The sequence below is a fragment of the Filobasidium floriforme genome, assembly GCF_021052385.1.
Source record: "Filobasidium floriforme strain CBS 6241 chromosome Unknown HD553scaffold_12, whole genome shotgun sequence".
Classification (NCBI taxonomy): Eukaryota; Fungi; Basidiomycota; class Tremellomycetes; order Filobasidiales; family Filobasidiaceae; genus Filobasidium; species Filobasidium floriforme.
In genome coordinates, this window is record NW_025763633.1 from 386,587 (window position 1) to 404,919 (window position 18,333).

An 18,333-nucleotide genomic window follows, 5' to 3' on the forward strand; every position below is an offset into this window, starting at 1 on the left:
TGGAGGATATGTCCGCTCAATATCCCCAGCAACGTCAAGTTGGCGGTCAAACTCAGTTCAGGATTACCAGGGAGAATGATATGCGTTGAGAGGTTACGTGAGCCCGTATCTAATTGCTCTCACGCTTTCCGATCGACCGTTTGATCCAACTCTTCCCAATTTGTAACAGTGATTCAGCCAAGACACCAGTTTTGTTTGGACCGCTCAAGACACTTCTGGTCGGCCAGATGAAAAATGCCTCGTTGGTGCATCAAGGAAATGATGATCGTAAGATTATCCTTCCATGTTGCTCCTTGACCACGTCATACTGACAATTTCGCTGCTGGCTTCTACCTTCAGTCACTCTCCTTCGATCTGGCCCATCCCTGACTCTCACTCAATCCCAATACCTGTGACGCATGTTCGACGGCGTCACGATAGAGCCGCCATAGTCTCCCGCCACCGTATTCGCACATTCTCTGGGTGGGCAATCAAGGTCGAAACTCTATTGACCCGCCATGTCATGCAGCAGCCTCTCTTCCTCCGGGCGCATTCGCTGCGAGAGAGATGTAAACTATGGATGATCGTTCCGTAGATATGCAACGACAGTATTGGCTGTGTCGCTCTCGACATTGACGTTCGAAACATGCGCCAAGTCTATAGTCGATCGGGCGTACCGTGTCGCCGCGATTAGCGTCCAAATGGTTCATGCAGAATCTACGCGTCTGATCAAAGATTCGAGACCAACATTCGATCAACGATTCGAAGCCAAAATTGGATCAAACATTTGACAGCAATATTCCATCAGAGCAAAGGTTCGACAGCAACTGATTACTCCTCAATCCGACGGCAACTGATCACTCCTCGATTCAACAGCAGTTGATCACTCCTCGACTCGACGGCGACTGATCGCTCGATTCGACAGCTCTACTCGACATGGGTCGATTGACTCCATGCACGCCATGCCTTGTCTCGGGCTCGACTTGTCATGGCAATCACGGCACCTTTTGCGCCTCCTGTTCCGATCAAGGTGACTATCGTTTATCACACCCACGAGCCTGAAACTGAAGCGCCGATCGATCAAGGATTGGGAAGATCGCACATCGGTCATGCTGGATTACGATGAGATTGCAGCACCATCTCGTACTATAGTCGGCAGGACTGCTACGATTGGGCGGACGATTCAACGTTGGAACGATTCGCAAAAGCAGCAAGCTCGAACCTTCTTACAGGTAGGTCCACATCCACAATCAGCGCTTACCTCACAATGGCGACTGACAAACCTGTTCCATACCTCGCTTTACAGTCCATTGCGACGTACTTTGATCTCAGCTGGCTGGGGTTCATGCGATACCTCGTTGAACCCTCGGAACTACGCGATCATTTCATGACGACCTGTATGGTCGGGCTCTGTCTTAATCTGGGTCTCGATGATTCCCCGGAGGTGGTAAAGGGGGTCTCTGAAGCAGTGACGTCTACCAGTAAGCTACCATCGGAGAGTTTTAGTCGATGGGTCAAGCTTCTCACATTGCGTCCGTCTAGGTCTGCTCACGGAGTGGTTTCCAGCTGCGAAAATATTCTCCCCCTCGTCCGATTCTAGGCAATGTTATGTCCTGCGCCAGCTCGACGACGGACAGAAGTGAATCTAGTCTGCTGAATCGTAAACCGTCTGACGCTGATCATTCTTCCCGTTTGAACGCAGAGACAACCTAGTCCTTTACAGGGATACCGTCAATCGACTTGAACAATTGCAAATTCAGGTTGTAGTAACAACCCCTGGGTTCAAAGCGAAAGCCGCAGTAGAACACTGGAGGTCGAAGGAAACACGTCAACGGTTAGCTCACTATCCTACGGTAATGGATATCGCATTGATTGATCGATTGTGGCTGTAAGCACCGTACCAAAAGGGCTCAATTGGCAACGGCTGATTCTTTGCACCGACCTGTATATCATAGCGAGGGGTGGGATATCGCCCGGATGCCGTCACGTGTTGCAGATCTTCTGGGAAGACAACCTGATGCTTTCAAGAGCGTGATGAAGCGCATGGCGAAACGATGGATTGTGGTTGAGGGGGGGATGCGAGCAGTCGATGACTACCTCGGGTTGTGTGATATCAGGGCCGAAAGTGAAGAAATCTGAAGCTCTACCTCGCCGGAAGTTGTAAATAGCATGGTCATGCGAAATGTCAAGCACGGAGTGATTCGATATGTTCACGCAAATCTAGCTCCATCCTTCTTCATCTTCGTTTGCCTACTTGATGGTCTCACGAAATCAGTAGTTTCAACGTGTGTCGCGACGCTGCAGCGCGAAATCGGTTTCTTTTTTGATTTGACATTGTATAAAAGGTAATCGAAGATACCTAAACTGGAGGTTAGATGGCCGAGCGGTTAAGGCGCATGACTCAAGCGCAAGCTTACCTGTCTAACAGGTGTATTCATGTAGAGAAATCTGCGTCGGTTCGATTCCGGCTCTAATCACAAATCTTTTTGCCCTTTTGGCGCGTTTTGGCACGATAGACTCCTCCTTCCAACCTCGTCATTCGCGTTTCTCTGTTAATCTTCCTATGATCGTATGTAGCTGTCGAATCGCACATCGAAAATTGACGTTCCGTGCTTACAGGGGTCGAGGTACGCTGTCAGGAAGGGGGAGGACGAGGTAACGAAGGAAGATCCTAACGATAACCCAAGCCAAGCTCGTCAAGCTACTGCTGGGTCGAAAGCCTTCTGCGATGTCACCCTCACAGGAGAGTCCTTGGAAGAGATCGTAGGAAAGTTACCGGGCAAGAGCGATGCCACCTTCTTCGCAGGAGCAGGAGAGTCCTTGAGAGAATTCTCGAGAGGAACCTGAAGCGAAAGCATCGTCTTTTTCGTTGGAGAAGGCCTGTCGTGCTTCATCAGGAAGGGTACATTTCAACGTAGCCCTGGCGAAATGATCGGCTCGACCAGCCGTGGCTGTGTTCTCCCGAGTTGCAACCTTGTCCAATTTCGATGTCAACCGCGTCGTGGAGGATGGGCCGCTAGCCCAAAGACGGGTAGGCCGCCACCGAGACAAAGTTGATATACATGAAATCGTGGACATAGCATATTAGATCACAAAAAAGAAATCGTCGAATTATTGTTCCGATGCATTAGGCACCGGTGGCCATCTCGAGCTTGATGGCGGCAATAGCCCTTGCCGGGTTCAATCCCTTGGGACACGTCCTCGAACAGTTGAAGATCGAGTGGCATCGGTACACCGAAAGACTGTTCTCCATCTTGGCCTTTCGCTCAGCACCGTATGCGTCCTGCAGAAAGGAGCGGATCGAACATGAGCTGCGGTCGCGTGATTGACGCGATGGGCGATCGAGACTTACTCGACTGTCTGCCATCCATCGGTAAGCCTGCATCAACACGGCAGGTCCAAGGTACTCATCCTGGTTCCACCAGTACTGTCAAGTCAAACGATATCGAATCCGTCAGGGCCTGTCTCTCATCCATCCTGGCGGCTTTTGCTCACAGAAGGACACGAGGTCGAGCAGCATGCACAAAGAATGCACTCGTACATCCCATCGAGCTTCTGTCGGTCCTCAACGCTCTGGTAGTATTCTCCCTTCTCGGGAGGGTTGTCGTTCTTCAAGAAAGGCTCGATCGACTTGTATTGCTTGTAGAATTGCGTCATGTCCGGGATGAGATCCTTGACGACGTACACTGGAGGAAAGAAATCACATCGATGTTTCGTCAGCTCAAGTCCGCGCGATACCACCAGGCGTCAGGTAAAACATACTGTGAGGCAGAGGGTAAAGCTTGGAAGCCTTGGTTTCGCTTCGATCGATACGAGAGAGACAGGCCAAGGTGTTAACTCCGTCGATGTTCATGGCGCAAGATCCGCAAATTCCTTCTCGGCAGGATCGTCGGAAAGTAAGGGTCGGGTCGAGGTCGTTCTTGATCTTGATCTACAGATCGAGTATTGCCATTCAGCTGCCTTGGTCGAGTGGTCTCTGATCGGAATCAAAGGCAACTCACGAGAGCATCCAAGACCATGGGTCCACATTGAGAGAGATCCAGCTTGTAAGACTGGAGGGTAGGCTTCTCGTTGGGGAGATCGGGGTTCTGTTTGTGAAATTGCAGGATACAAATCAGCGGTTTTCCCGTCGATCTGGCCTCGAGCCATCTACGTACCCATCGGTAGATCTTGAACTCCTTCATCAACTTCTTCTTCTCGGAACCCTCAGCATCGGCCTGGCTTTCCTCTACGACAGAGGCGAACCTGGCTACGGGAGTCGAGCTGAAAGCCCGTGTCGATCGGAGGGTCGAAGCCGCAGTCGATCGGGAGAGAATGTTCCTAGCAGATGTACCAAACATTTTGAGCTAGAGTGTATTATGCGTTCGTTACGAGAATCGTTGTATGTGTGCAGAGGATAGCCAGAGGCGAAGCAAATTCAGGTGAGATGATCGGAATAGGGGTCCGATGGTATAACAAGAAAGGTCGATCGCATCCAAGGCCAAGGGGGGGATGCCCCGCTTTGCCTCTCTCTCGACGAATGACATCGCGCGAGTTTCTCCATTTTTCAGATCGAATATGCGTTTCACATCGGCCGATCGATCACTTGACGCGCGAAAATACCCGACAGATCGGGACAAGTCGGGCAGGTTCGGGACAAGATCGCTCAATCCTCATTCTCTATGCAAGAACCTGCTAAACCTGAAACGTCTATTTGCCAAACTCCTCTCGTCCCTTTGCCTGCTCGTGAGCCCAGACACCTAGACTCTCGCCAGGACAGGTAAACTCGGCCCAGCCGTCTTCGCCAATCTCTACCTCGCCCTGAGTCCATCCGAGAATGTCTGTCCATTTCTCACCAGCGTGTTCCTGAGCAGAGAGATGATTGTTAGCCTTGATATTGTGAAGAACAGAGGCGACTCGACACGAGACTGACCTTGCCCACTTCCATCCTCTTCTTGCCGCCCTCTCCGTTCGACATAACCACCTAGCGTCCCAAAATTTCAAGTCAGCGGAAATATCAGTATATCCAATGTTGGTGCTTACAGCGCAACCGCTATATCCTTCGGATCCAGCTCTGACCCATCCGACGCAGTTCGCTGTCATTGCATACATCGTTGTCAGAAAAACGACCTGCGAGATACGAGACCCTCTACTTACGGTGGTCCCAGTAGTCTCGCAATTCACCATACGCGAACAACTTTCGAGCCCTGATCAGATCGCTCAACTGGTTGACCGGCGGCTGAGGGTTCTCGCCCTGACAACCGTAAAGGTCGCCGTAGAAGACGCAGCTATTGTAATATTCTTGACTTCAGCGAGCAGGTTTCCGTCGCCCATAACATTGCTTGGACATCTGATACTCACGGGTAGCCATCAACCCGCAGAAGGATTAGGGCGTAGGCGAGTGGCTTAAACCAGGAAGCTACACAAGATTGTAGCGCTTGTCCAACTTGGGTATCGTGCTACAAATAGCAAAGTTGAAATGTTCTAGTGACAAGTTCAAACGCACCTAAGAAATCGGTGGACTCACGTTGTCGACCAAGGTTCTAGCATAATGCACAGCGTTCATCAGCTTGCCTGCAGAATTCTCCATGACATGCCTGGAAACTCACACCGCGTCGATCGGCCTGTTCTGGACGATACTACCGTCCCAGATCTTGCGCATGTCAAAGTCGGCATGGCTATCACCGGCTTCCTTGAAGTTGTAGTGGAGTGGGCAATCGAACAAAGAGAATTGCTGACCGATCTTGTTCTACGGGGACGGGAATCGCCGCGAAACTTCATCAGTATGGTAAAGGTCTTGACTAGCAAGGGAAATGGATGATCTTACCAGATACGAGCTGACAACATTGCGGTGCCTTGTCATTAGCTGACGGTCCGAGGCTCGTGGCGCGCACGACGCCGAGACTCACTTGTTCGTCTCAAACGAATCTTTCCAGTATTCTCCGAGGCAGAACATGGCGGGGTTGTTGCTCTCTTTACGAATATGTTCGACAAATTCGGAGATGAACCCGACGTCGATGCTGTTCGATTCAAGATTTCAGCTCTGGATCATCCGTTTCGCAATCCCATGAGCAAATGAAGAGGAGAGGCTTACTGCTTAACGGCATCGAATCTGGATGGAATCGCCAAGATCAGCTCATGAGCAGGAAGGACATCCAGTCCGGTCACCGTCCGACCTTACCTGAATCCACTGGCTCCAGTCTCTTTCAAGACCCAAGATCCCCAGTTGAGGATATCTTGCTTGACATCACCGTGAGCGTGGTCAACTGGGATATTGCAGCCGATTAGGCTCCTTTACTGCGGGCTCCGATCCGAAGGGGGACCTGCTTACCGTCCGCTCCCTTTACATCGAAAGTCAAATGGAGTATGCAGAGGATTAGTCTTTCTGTCACCGAGGACGAGGCAATACGAAGCGGCCGACCGCCAACGTACCATGCTGGAGAGGTTTCATGTTTCGAAAATTAGTCTCGGAAATCAAGCTTTGTTGATCTTGGAAGAGATGCTCACAGATAATCGTAATTCTTGTTCTCGGAATCGACCGCCTCGGCCCAATACTTGTTCTCCCCCTCGATCCTGAAGATCGACTTTTTCCCCGTCTTGTTATCGAAATCTACCCCGGTAAAATGGTTAAAGTTGTACTTCATCTTGGAATACTTGTCGCCCCGACCGGCAAAGTTGAATCTGTGCAACAACAACAACAACAACAACAACAGGGATCAACGACTGTTAAGCTGTCAGAACGAAACGGCCTCACTTCGTCCAGCCCTCAATATCGTAGGGCTCGCCAAGGTTCTTGGTACGATCGTCATTGGCCACTTCCGTCGCTTTGAAGGTCTCGCTCTCATCTGCACCGAGGCGATGATTGAGGACAGCATCTATCATACATGTGCACATCATCAGTCTCGGTCGTACGCTAATTGGGCAAACTCCAGTTCTTACTTACCACTATGTAGGAACGCCAACTCAGACCCGTCAGAGTGGCGCGAAGGATATCTTACGACTCGCAGACTCACATGTAGGTAATGATTCCAAGCTCCTTGCCGGTCTTGATAAGGTCGATGAATTCCTCCTTGTTACCCCAACCGGTCCTCTTGTTGCCTTTCTGATCGAACTCGCCGAGATCATACAAGTCATAAACGTCGTAACCTGATATCATGGCTTGAAAGTTAACCCCAAGCCATTGCAAATGTGAAGCGAGGTAGTGCCTACCAGTTCCTTCAGTCGACGAGCCCTTGGTAGGCGGAGGCAGCCACATCGAGGTTAGACCAAAATCTGCCCAGTCAGACAGATGTGACTTGACAGTCTGCCAATGCTTTCCTCCTCCCGCACTGTACCATTCAAAGGCCTGGATCCTGTAGCGCAGACGGTCAATATCTAGCTGCGCCTTCGGCAAGCAGCCTTATCGCCTACATGGTAAAGTTTGTTTGGGCTTTGCCGCCTCGGTGGCTCTGATCTGCGCTGGTAGCCATTTTTTATCTTCTTTCAAGGTGAGAATGGGCTAACACTAGGTCAATTGATGATCCAACAGGCGATGATATGTTGCTTTTCGAAGAACAGCAATATGCAAATAACAACATGTCACGACCCCCCCGAAGTGATCTGCAATCGCAGGTGACGCGTGTTTACAAGTGGTTACTAGCCCCGGAGTGCCCCACGTGGTTCGCAGTCGCGTGCCAAGTTGATGTCCGATCCGCGGATCGCGTTACTCGTCTTCATCCGACCTCTCGTCCGATAGCGATTTGGAGAACAAGGCCCTGAGCAGTGGGGGCCGTTCAATCAGCAATCTACAGCGTAACGCGAAACCTAGGTCAACGTACCGGAACAAGATGCGAAGAATCAGGAAGTACCAGAACAGGTTGATGAGCTGTAGGAAAAAGATGGACGCGAAGATAACAGGTTGAAGCCACCATGCCAAAAGCCCGGTCTCCTTCCAAGGCTCGAAAGTGGTCGTACGGGCCCATTCCCTATGAAGACGTCCCATCAGTCTTGCTTTCTCAATCCAAGAGTGGGATACAGAAACTCACGGGACCAGGTCGAACTCGGTCCACACGGAATACAAGATCTTGAGGTTCAAGTAATGCCGCATGTATCTATCAGGTAACGCCGGATCAGTCCTGAAGGTCGTCTATTGAGGTACCAGGCAGTAACTCACGTCCAAACCACGACAAAGAATGCAAAGAAGGGCGCGGAAGCGTCTTCGCTGACGTAGTTGACACACTTGGCCAGAGCGAGGAAGATGTCAGAGACGTCCATGGTTACGTAGACTGCCACGCCGATATAGGTAAGCTGAACAAAGCGGTCATTAGTTTCATCGAATGCGAGTTCCATCATGAAGGAGCTCACGGTCAGCATGTAGCTCCAGCCGATCAACCACAGAGTGATGATATGCTGTAAAGCGGAGGCGGCACTGTATCAGCCTGGAACCCGAGGCGGACAAGCGGGTCACGAGAGTTGTCTCATGGGAAGCAGCTTACGTGGGCAATGAGTTCCTTGAAATCCTTCCGGGGCTTCTCGACACCAGCAGCCAGGATAATAGCCTGCTGACACCAATAACTGCCTTGCAAGAGGTAATATGCCTTGAGCAGTCCGGTCATCCTCAGAACCGGAAATGTCGTCCAGAAAGCCGATGTATTGTACCCTGTTTTGTGCGGCGGCAATGGGAGTAAATGAGCTGGGCTTGATCGAGATGCATCGGGAGGCATACTTACACCAGATGGGCAAGCCGTGCATCACATACTAGATGTGCAAGTAAATCCATTCAGGGTCAACGCTCGTTTACGATCCATCCCATAGCCGGGGAACTCACCATGCCCAAAGGCCCGAAGAAGCCGAAATAGAGGAAAGCGTACCCCTCTGCCGGTAGCAAACGTCAGCTTCTTATCGGCGTACTACAAAATGCTGCATTGAACCAGTAACGACCCACGCTCGGTAAAGCGCTCGAACTTGGCTGGAGGAATGCCTAGGCGTTTCACAAGCGGTCTCAGGATATAGAGCGTGATGCTTTGTCTCACGCTGTCAAACAGTTCCAAGGGGTGTGGCAATTGGATGATTCTTTCCGTCAGTGTATCGAACTCCAGGTCGCGTGCTGCTAGGCTTACAAGGAGAAGAAGACAATGTGATAAGCGATGAACAGCAAATCCTGTATGTGTAAATCTCGGGGTCAGCAAAGATTGTGGTTCCAGGGTGACCGGCGCAGGATTTTGCCAGACGTACCAACCAGCTCCTTTTGTAGAACGAAGTCCCAGCCTCATCTCTCCCGTCGAATCCGCTCAGGAATAGCAAGGGAGTCCAGGGGTTCCTAGTCGTGATGGGGACAATTTGACGGAACACATCCGGCAGGGGGATGTTCGGGTTGGTCAGGATATATTCATGGTTGATGTAGAGCAGGATCGGGAGCACCAGGATCGGCAAGGAAGAGGCTGTCGAGGAGTATCGATGGAAATGTCAACTTCGGTAAATTATGTGTATCGAGAGGTGGAATAAGCTCACAAGGGATGAGCATCCATTTGCCCGTTCTCAAATCTTGCCACAATCCGTCCGACTTGTATCGCGCATCATCAAAGGGGTCGATGTTTCTCTTAACTGGAAGCTTCTTATCTCCAGGCAAGGCTGCTACGGCTTCGGTAACAGGCTTCTCGTCGTTGCCGGGACGACGTCGGCGCAACTGAGCTGCTCGAGCTTCGTCCGCAACTACCTCGGCGGCGGTGAACGAATCGGCCGAGCCGTTCAACTGGAGGCTCGGGTTACTGTCCGTTTGTTCAGCAGGGGCGTTCTGCGTTGCGGTTACCGGCACCCTGTTGAGATGCTTGAGCAGGTCAGCCCATCGAATCTACCTGTTGATCTGAAGGCTTCGCTCCTCACCTCGACTCGTAGGCTGGCGCGTTGTTTAGGGGAATAGCACTGACAAATCACCACATCGACTTCATGTTAGCCTTTGGTTCCATCGTGGCTCGATGTGACGTACGATAGAGCTTGAGAGACGCTGCTGGCCCGTCTGCGAGTGTGCACTCGGGGGTTGGTGGACATGATTCCGCTCTGCTCCAGGTGCTGAGCTCTCTGATGTGGATGTTTTGGGCTCTTTGGGGAACACAATAGTATGGGGAGACACGCTACCTTCAAGTCTTTCAGCTGGAATACCGCCGGATAGCTTGGAACGTCTGCAGATCTACCGTCAAGAGGGTTGACTTCTATCAAAACATTTCGGACAGCTAGCTTGATGCTTGGCTGCTCGCATGTCCCCGGTTGGGGGAAAGGTTCACGACGAGTCTCGGGACTGGACTTGTCATCATCATGATGGCCGATCAGGGCTGCCATATAGATATATAGGTGACGACGAGCAAAGAAGCGATTCTCATATCAAGAATATCTACAATCGTTATTAGTCGCTCAGCTCACAGCTAACTCCCGATAGCCTGTCCTTCAATCCTTTTGGCGCGAATACATATATCTTATATAAGTCGCACAATCGGAACCATATCAGATAGCCACAACAACCGGCCAGCAATTGCCCTATCCGTAATATCGCGACTGCGGTTCTACGGCCTTCGTAACGGTGTACAAGACATTCTCCGGCCGCCCTCGCAGGGCCATCACTGTCTCACCCTGATTTGCCGCCTGTAGAATCTTGCAATCGACTCCCGTATACGGTAATTGAAACGGAATCTCATACCGGGTGCTTCCCCGTGTCCTTTGCGATGGCGCTCAATCGACTATCTCAGCGTTTGACCGAGACTTTCAAGGTCAGCCGTCTTCATACCCTCTTCTTTGGACAAAGCTAACAGCTGATCGTTCAGGAGTCCACCCGTGATCTACCTATCTTGCAAGGAAAAGGTCCAGCTGCGCAAACCTACTTCGAATACAACGACGACAAGTTACGAGAGATTGCGCAGCTATTCGATGGCTCGAATAACAAAGCGAGCGAAGCAGACAGGCTGGAAGGAATGAAGCGTTTAATAGCGGTAAGTCCCGGTGCGAATATCCTTGCTGATACCGATTCTTGTGTTTCGGAGGCTAACTTTTATAGTGGTATTTTAATGCTCATCTAGATGATTTCGAAAGGACGCGATATGTCTGCCTTCTTCCCTCAGGTGGTGAAGCAGGTAGCTTCGCCAAGTGTAGAGATCCGTAAACTGGTAAGTTTGTTTCCGACTGAGCATGTTTTGGACTACGAGAAGCGCTAATACCTCCCGTTCTGCTTCAGGTATACATCTATTTACTCCGTTAGTTAGTGTCCACTGTCCATTCCACCACTTTGCCATGAACACTGGTTAAGACTCGACGTGGCCGCAGTGCGGAGACGAACTCGGATCTCTTGCTGCTCTCCATCAACACATTCCAGCGGGATCTTGGCGATCCAAGCCCCTTGATCAGGAGTATGGCTATCCGTGTATTGACGAGCATCCGTCTTGGTGTGATTCAAGGTAGGCCTTAAGTGGCATCCGTGGACGAGTCATCAGTCCAGCTGATATTGCTTCTGAACGGTCTTTACTGTTACAGGGATCGTTATGCTAGGACTGGAAAAGCTCGTAAATGATCGTAACCCATGGGTCCGAAAGACCGTGGCTCTCGGTTTGATTAAGGTTTACGAGTAAGTCTTTTGCGTCAGACTTCGGTCCGGTTCATGCTCAGTCGTTGATATGTCGATATCACAGCTCGGACTCGACGACCTTGCCGCAATTGAAGACCATGCTCGTGACCCTTCTCAAGACCAGCACACCTGTCACCATCGGGGCCACTCTACAGGCGGTGGATTCGATCTGTCCCGATCACCTCGACCTACTGCATCCTTACTACCGGAAAATCTGCATGCTACTGATAGATAGCGACGAATGGGGTCAGGTCGTGGTACTAGCCGTCCTGCAACGATACGTTCGCAACTATCTGGAGAAGCCGGAAGAGCAGGAAGTCCAAAAGGCTGTTGTGAACAAACAATACGACGATCAGATACCGGGCAGCGCGCACGACGACAACGACCAGTCGGGCGCTATGTCCGAGGCGCTCCCAGAATCGAGTTCGGCGCCTCCCGAGCTGGACCCAGATTTGGAGCTCTTGTTGCACTGCACGCTACCTCTGTTCCAATCACGCAATCCGGCCGTCACGCTAGCTGCCATCAGGCTCTTCTACCTGTGTGCCTCGAATCAGATCTCATCGGAAGACTTGTCACAACACAAGATTGTACCCCCTTTGCTCCGTCTGTGCTCCGTCACGCAAGATACAAGCGAGGTAGCTTGGAGTGCCTGGGAGGTCGTGAGGGAGATCGCAGAGCAAAGACCGGCAAGTCTGTTCGCTTGTTGTTCAAGCCTTCGTATCTTAGGGCCCATCGATGCTGACCGTGCTGTATGACTATGTAACAGTGGTTACTCTCCGAAAGGATTGAAAAATTCTTCGTTCGTAGCTCTGATACTGTTCGCACAAAGAGGCACAAGATTGCGATCTTGAGTTTCCTGGTCAGCGAGAGCAACGCGAGTCTTGTGATACGCGAGTTCAGGGTGAGCCGTTCGCTAGGTATGTCGAAGTCTCGTCGATGCATCAATACTAAAGATCCCTTCCTTTGCTCTCTGTCAGGAATACGCTCGTAGTCCACAATCGGCCGTATCAATGGACGCCATCCAGGCTATCGGCCGATGTTCCGAGAAGATCGGATCCGTCAAGCAGACCTGTGGGAAAGTTCTCCTGTCGTTACTAAAGAGCGGAAAGAGTAGGTCGATGGTCAGGTACCTCGCATATCCGAGACATTACTCATCATTTGACCTGCTGTCCAGAAACCACGATCGCACAAGCTGTAATTGCCTTGCGGTCCCTCATCCAGTCTTCGACTGATCGCGAGATGGCTTCACGCCTAGTCCTCAGCCTTTCTCAGCGCTTATCATTCGTTCACGGCGAAGAAGCCCGTGCGAGTGTATACTGGCTTGGCAGCCGATACAGTATAAGCGAGGACCAAGGTCCGTCAACCTACTCGGAATTCCAAGGGATCGCGGTATGGGCACCTGATCTCCTCAGAAACGGCGTGAGATGCTTCATGACCGAGGTGGGTTTCGATACAGCTCGATCCTCGCTAGTTGGTGACTCATGATTTAATTCGGCCGAACAGGAACCCTTGACCAAAATTGAAGTGCTCAATCTGGCAGCAACTCTGCTCACGCAATGCCCAGGCTCAAGATCAATCGACATGCTCACGAGACACGCCCTGGCTCTGGCGCGTTATGATCAAGACTGGGATGTCAGAGATCGGGCCAGATTGCTCACTGGGCTTCTACGGAGCGTACGACAATCAAATGGCGATGCGGAGGATGACGAGGTCGATACGGGAGGCGTAGTCTTGAGACCAGAACAGATCAAGTTGGTCCTGTCTGATTGCCCTGATCTGAGGCAGGGCTCCGATCGAAGTGAGTCTCGTCGTCTCGTCCTGAGGAACGTTTTGGCCATCGAATCTAAGTCATGCCATTCTTCCTAAAAGTCGGCCGCACTCGACGGAACTATCCGATGGGGTCCCTGTCCGGCCTTAGCAGCCGCCCCATGCGTGGTTCAGGGTGGGATGTTCCCTCCTGGACGACGGATCCTACTGATAGCTCGCTGCGGGATGTGGTGAGTTACGAAAGGTTTTACCTCCATTCGCCTACCGGTATTGAAGTCTACTTTACCTTGTGTGACTAGCCCGAACCGATATCCGCCCCAAAATCTCCTGTCTTCGAGGCGACAATAGGAGAAAGCCGTGGTGGGAAGAACGTCGCAAGAGCATTGCCATCGTTTCCTACCACACAAAGCAACCCGCAGACGCTTCGAGCTAAAAAGATCAAGAACTTGGACGAGTTTCTCGACGAAACCGATACGGATAGTACCGCAGATACAGTCGATGAGGATAGAGAGAGCGATGGTGGCCGGGGGAAAGCAAAGTGAGCCAAGCAAACTTCTTGTGACGCTTTCGCTGAGTCGCCGTGGCTGACCTCGCGTCCCGCCTATTAAGTCGCGCTGGTACCGCGACCACTTTGCAGTCTCAGGGGGTCTCGAGCGACTCTAGTCTATCAGATAGCGACAGTGACAGCGATAGCGAATGAGAGATTGGTGATGTTGTATGTGATGGATCATCCTCAACAATCAACAAAGGCCATAAAGGTATTCGTAGCAGTCCACTTCGCGGGAGTAGGCTTTGTTCGGCCTTTGTCATCGAGCATTCCCCTCCCCTTCGCTTGATGACGCGTCAAGAGGAGGAGGGTCCCCATGGGCGAAAGGGAGGAGTCGCGCTAAGACGGGGCCAGGGTCGGTCACGAGGTCTTCGACCAGCATGACCAGTGTACCTCCGGTATATATATATGGCATGGCAATCGAGCATGCAAGCATAGATCTGTCCACTACTAGATATACGCTCGAGAAGACGAGTACTTGATAATCAACCTTATCGGCTTCGCCTCACTTGGAGTGAAATATACATCCCTTCCGCTCGATTCCGAACGACTTGGACGTCCCCCCTTTGAACATACTTTGCCGACATGAATTCTAGGTCGTTGCTCTCGCGAGGACGACTCCTTACACAGAGGAATCTCAGTACCAGTAGGGTGATCTGCGGTAGCAAGACAGACTCGTCGTCTCACGCCTCTCCTAGTGGTATCTTCTCTGTGGGTCGCCAGCTTGAGCTTGAGATATCCTCCGAGAAGGATCCTACGAGCTGACATTAGCAACCCTGAAGAGTCTCCTTCACGGTTCCGAGCAAGCGAAAGCAGAAGGAGAAACGGAGATTCATCAGCATTCCCGGTTGATAGGAAGGAACAAGGTGAGGCGACCTGGAGGATCTTGATGCTTGCGAAAGCTATGCACAGCTGATTTCAATCTCTTTAAAACGAAAGTACGTCCACGAGCTCGTATCTCATGCGGTCAAGCCGGACTGCAGGGAACAGTACAGGACAGCAGCGTAAGTACCCCTTGTTCGAATCAACGGGACGTAAATCATGACCTGACAGCATTGTTCGGACCTCGGACCCATAGCGAGGAGTACTTTGCCGGCCTGGCGAAAGATCCTTCACTCAAGGTGAAATTGACGGGAAGTTGGGAAACGTTGATCGGACCGGTGGATAATTTCGGTAAGTGACCAGTCTTGCGCACGCTTTCTAGCTAGAGGCAATATCTGCAGTATGGTTGCTGATCGTTAGGACCCTTGTGTGATACCAACAAATATTCTAGTTCACATTCTGGAGTACGAGAACTATGACGGATACGACGATGTCATGCGGAAGCTTCAGACTCATCCGGTGAGAAATCATGGCTGTCCGCTTACCACCTTCGACCCTGCTGATCAAACGAGACCTCCGTAGACCCTTCCGGGCATCCTCAACAAGCAGATTCTTCCAGCAGTCCAGTCCAGACATTCCCAACTGATGTCCGAGTTCGCTTTCTGGCCTTCGTCCCCCCCTCGTCAGAACGGAGGTATATACGAACTCCGGAGCTATCAGCTGATACCCGGTCGGCTGCTCGAATGGGAGCATGCGTGGAAGCGAGGGCTGGAAGCGAGAAAGAGATTCGTCGTGAGTACGCTCGGCCTTTGAGAATACGTGGCGACACTGACCGTGGCTTGGTTCGCCTCAGCAACCCGCGGGTGGTTGGTTTTCGCAAGTGGGCACATTGCACGAGGTACACCATCTCTGGCAGGTCAGTGTTGACTCAGACATGGGATTTTTCGACCATGGTCGACTGAGAGAAGCCACTCGCAGTATCCCAACCTCGCCGAGAGGAAGTTGACCCGCGAACAAGCCTGGAACGTATCCGGATGGAGTAACACCGTTCAGGAGACAGTCAAATTGGCGCAATCCATGAAGTGTTCCATCCTGGTGAGTTCGGTGTTCCCATGAACAGCCCAGGATCGTCCAACTGATGAGCTAGTAATCTAGTTGCCTTGTGCGTGGTCGACTTTGAAATGATGGCTCAAATCGGAGATGCCTGGAAAGATGCTGGGTGTATATCTGTGTCTGAAATCTCTGTGATATGAGCATGTAGAATTGCGACGTGCGTACTTGAAGCCGTTGCAGGCATTGTAAACGAAACGATGGATATATGAATACCTTGTACCGAACGGGCTGCCGGAAGATTCCCCAATGATATACAAATACGTAAGACACTGTTTTTCGCCATGAAAGCCCTTCAAATTTAAGGAATGTATCGGAACCCAGGAGCGAGATCGTGCTCTTCAATAACGTTGAGCACGGTGCCTTCAACCGGACGTCCTCCTTCGATCCTGTCTCGACGCTTGTTTTCCGCTCGGTAGTAGAGAGTCATTCCGATACAGATGCAGAAACCCAGAGCCTGGAAGGCCAGGTTCAGGGTGATACCCTTGTGGAACCGCGGTCCTTCGTGACTGGGGAAAGAGTAGGACGCCAGGATAGACAAACATTGGCCTGGAAATTGAGAACATCCGGTCGAGTCAAGTCAGCGAGAACTCCCACAAGCGCTAGCGATAGACTGCGACCGACTTACCGATAGTGTTCAACATTCCGAGTGCAACGGCACGCTGGCTCTGCGATCCACAGTTGTTCGATTGCCAAGAGATGATGATGGGGATCGCTCCGTAACCCGCACAAACGATCAAGATGCATCCGAAGTAGCGGACGTGCAGGTCGGAGTGACTGGCGTGAACAGGGCTAACGGCATAGAGAATCGCCCAGCCAACAATTCCACAGATATAGACTCCCGCCGCATAGAGGCTGTATTCAGGTCGAATCGATCACCGGCTCAGTATACGATCGAACAACGGGCTGGACAGGATCGCGGACTCACCCTCGGGACCTGAACCTGTCGGAAAGAGTGGACAGCAACATGGTGACCACCAAAGCCACAGCATAGGGCGGGACTGTGTAAAGTTGCTGAGAAGAAAAAGGCAAGATATCATTCAGTTCATGGTCCATGTACGGCTTTATGGATCAGAGTACTTACAGCCTGCGCAGCGGAGTATCCGAGACCTAAATCGAGAGCGGAACCATGAGCGAGGTTCAAGTACGAGTACAGGATGGGAATCATACCTTTGATAATGGTCGGCAGGAATCCAGAAACGGAACCAAGGGTGAGGTTCATGCACGAGTATGCGATGGCGATCATGTAGGTCTTCCAGTCCAAGAATGCCCGCTTGACGCCACTCCAATCGATCCCGTTGTCCCCCTCGTTGAGCGAATCCGCGTTGAGCCGGGTGATGGCCAATGTGCGTTCGTTCTCATTGAGGTATTTACTCGATTGAGGGCGGGAAGGCAGGAAGATGAAGACGCAGATGGCGAGTAGGACGGAGGGACACCCTTCAATCAAGAAGAGCACACGCCAGGCTTCGATCTTGGGGTGATGGATCCTTGCTACACCGTAGGCGATCAGACCTCCGAAGGCGCCCGCTAGTGCTCCAGCGCCGATGAACAAAGCGACCCGTTTGGAGATTTCGGACTTGGTGTACCAATAGGAAAAGTAGAGGGCGACCGCCTGCCCGAACATGGCCTCTCCAACTCCGACGAAGAGACGACAGACGTAAACCCTGTTCAACGTCAAGCAAGGGTGAGTCAAGGAATCGATTTTTGTTGTTGATGGCTGGACTTACCCAGCGGGGTTCTTGACGCCAGCTTGTGCGGTAGCAGCAACAGCCCAGATCATAGCACCAATCGAGATCGAGGTCGAAGGTACTACGGCTTTGGCAAGCAGAGTTCCTGGGATACTCAATGTGATGTAGGTAATGAAGAAGCACGAGAGGGCCTGCGAGGTTCGTCGATCGAAAATCCAGTCAACAAAGTGCCTTGGTAAGATCGTCGTCGACTGAGTTCTTACCAAGGAGTATTTTTCGTCACTGTTATCCAGAGCCTCCTTCTGAAGACCTTGTAGACGCGCATTTCCCAGGTTTCCTCGATCGAGATAGGCGGACAGGTAGAGCAGGAAAGCGAGAGGCAAGATCACGACGTCTGCAGTTCATGTTGAGGTGAGCGATTGCGCAGAGGTTGTCTTCGAAGTCGACGCCGCTTACCTAGCTTCAAGAGCAACTTTCGCTCAGCCTTGCGAGTCTCTGCGCGGTGAGTGTCCCCGATAAAAGATCCAGCGTAACCCTTTTCAGTCCCGGTGCCTCCAGTAGTAGTAGCTTCGAGCAACGAGCCATCTTGAAGACCAGCGTTTTCTTCGATTTCGAAGTGCGCGACGTTTCGCTTCTCGTTGGTGGGTTCGATGCTCATCCTTGATCAATGTCGTTGGCAGAATCGAGTGGGAGAACGCAACAGGTGAAGGGTCTGCGGGGTGACCTGGGGGTCTGACAGACTTTATGCTCTTCAACCCCGAGGGGTTCTCCACGGGACCATGATGCTCGTCCAAGCGAACCAATCGCGTTCGGACGAGATGCAATCCGGGGGCCACCCTCGGGATCATCTCTCT

The 18,333-nt window shown here is 51.6% G+C and overlaps 6 protein-coding genes and 1 non-coding gene across 7 annotated transcripts; 3 read left to right on the forward strand and 4 right to left on the reverse strand.

The window, feature by feature from the left end:
- Nucleotides 1-2,348: 2,348 nt before the first annotated feature.
- On the forward strand, nt 2,349-2,456 carry HD553DRAFT_t58. The gene has a single exon. It is a non-coding gene; the product is annotated as a tRNA-Leu (tRNA).
- A 552-nt stretch (nt 2,457-3,008) lies between these two features.
- On the reverse strand, nt 3,009-4,493 carry HD553DRAFT_41356 (2Fe-2S iron-sulfur cluster binding domain-containing protein). The gene is made up of 5 exons (XM_046184210.1): nt 4,137-4,493; nt 3,981-4,067; nt 3,742-3,910; nt 3,475-3,665; nt 3,009-3,406 (listed from the first exon to the last, which is right to left on the reverse strand). Exons 1-5 carry the CDS (start codon nt 4,317-4,319, stop codon nt 3,107-3,109), a joined length of 930 nt encoding a protein of 309 aa, XP_046036267.1. The 5' UTR covers nt 4,320-4,493; the 3' UTR covers nt 3,009-3,106.
- Nucleotides 4,494-4,668: 175 nt separating this feature from the next.
- Nucleotides 4,669-7,427, reverse strand: HD553DRAFT_342516 (alpha-amylase; the record flags this gene model as incomplete). Its single annotated transcript, XM_046182759.1, has 17 exons — nt 4,669-4,824; nt 4,892-4,942; nt 5,002-5,054; nt 5,116-5,246; nt 5,320-5,417; nt 5,486-5,501; nt 5,568-5,707; nt 5,786-5,795; nt 5,868-5,978; nt 6,053-6,070; nt 6,140-6,224; nt 6,306-6,394; nt 6,466-6,639; nt 6,713-6,871; nt 6,972-7,104; nt 7,168-7,310; nt 7,369-7,427. The coding sequence occupies 17 exons, from the start codon at nt 7,425-7,427 to the stop codon at nt 4,669-4,671; spliced, it is 1,626 nt and encodes a 541-aa protein (XP_046036268.1).
- Nucleotides 7,428-7,504: 77 nt separating this feature from the next.
- HD553DRAFT_312152 (putative ceramide synthase component) lies at nt 7,505-10,117 on the reverse strand. The gene is made up of 14 exons (XM_046180060.1): nt 9,923-10,117; nt 9,820-9,858; nt 9,448-9,752; nt 9,172-9,377; nt 9,057-9,097; nt 8,882-8,970; nt 8,765-8,811; nt 8,667-8,694; nt 8,433-8,596; nt 8,302-8,346; nt 8,111-8,244; nt 7,983-8,048; nt 7,776-7,922; nt 7,505-7,712 (listed from the first exon to the last, which is right to left on the reverse strand). Exons 1-14 carry the CDS (start codon nt 9,982-9,984, stop codon nt 7,661-7,663), a joined length of 1,425 nt encoding a protein of 474 aa, XP_046036269.1. The 5' UTR covers nt 9,985-10,117; the 3' UTR covers nt 7,505-7,660.
- A 189-nt stretch (nt 10,118-10,306) lies between these two features.
- On the forward strand, nt 10,307-14,289 carry HD553DRAFT_312154 (Golgi to vacuole transport-related protein). The gene is made up of 14 exons (XM_046180061.1): nt 10,307-10,697; nt 10,752-10,916; nt 11,004-11,090; nt 11,159-11,181; nt 11,248-11,378; nt 11,455-11,545; nt 11,610-12,231; nt 12,312-12,446; nt 12,523-12,655; nt 12,720-12,985; nt 13,049-13,343; nt 13,415-13,542; nt 13,612-13,850; nt 13,922-14,289. The coding sequence occupies exons 1-14, from the start codon at nt 10,653-10,655 to the stop codon at nt 14,010-14,012; spliced, it is 2,451 nt and encodes an 816-aa protein (XP_046036270.1). The 5' UTR covers nt 10,307-10,652; the 3' UTR covers nt 14,013-14,289.
- Nucleotides 14,290-16,010, forward strand: HD553DRAFT_312164 (NIPSNAP-domain-containing protein). The gene is made up of 9 exons (XM_046180062.1): nt 14,290-14,570; nt 14,642-14,725; nt 14,799-14,863; nt 14,938-15,032; nt 15,133-15,200; nt 15,264-15,473; nt 15,535-15,597; nt 15,660-15,776; nt 15,837-16,010. The coding sequence occupies exons 1-9, from the start codon at nt 14,445-14,447 to the stop codon at nt 15,864-15,866; spliced, it is 858 nt and encodes a 285-aa protein (XP_046036271.1). The 5' UTR covers nt 14,290-14,444; the 3' UTR covers nt 15,867-16,010.
- HD553DRAFT_296605 (MFS general substrate transporter) lies at nt 16,011-18,311 on the reverse strand. The gene is made up of 8 exons (XM_046178522.1): nt 17,936-18,311; nt 17,743-17,873; nt 17,519-17,670; nt 16,962-17,455; nt 16,876-16,901; nt 16,720-16,805; nt 16,420-16,646; nt 16,011-16,340 (listed from the first exon to the last, which is right to left on the reverse strand). The coding sequence occupies exons 1-8, from the start codon at nt 18,135-18,137 to the stop codon at nt 16,093-16,095; spliced, it is 1,566 nt and encodes a 521-aa protein (XP_046036272.1). The 5' UTR covers nt 18,138-18,311; the 3' UTR covers nt 16,011-16,092.
- Between the last annotated feature and the right edge of the window lie 22 nt (nt 18,312-18,333).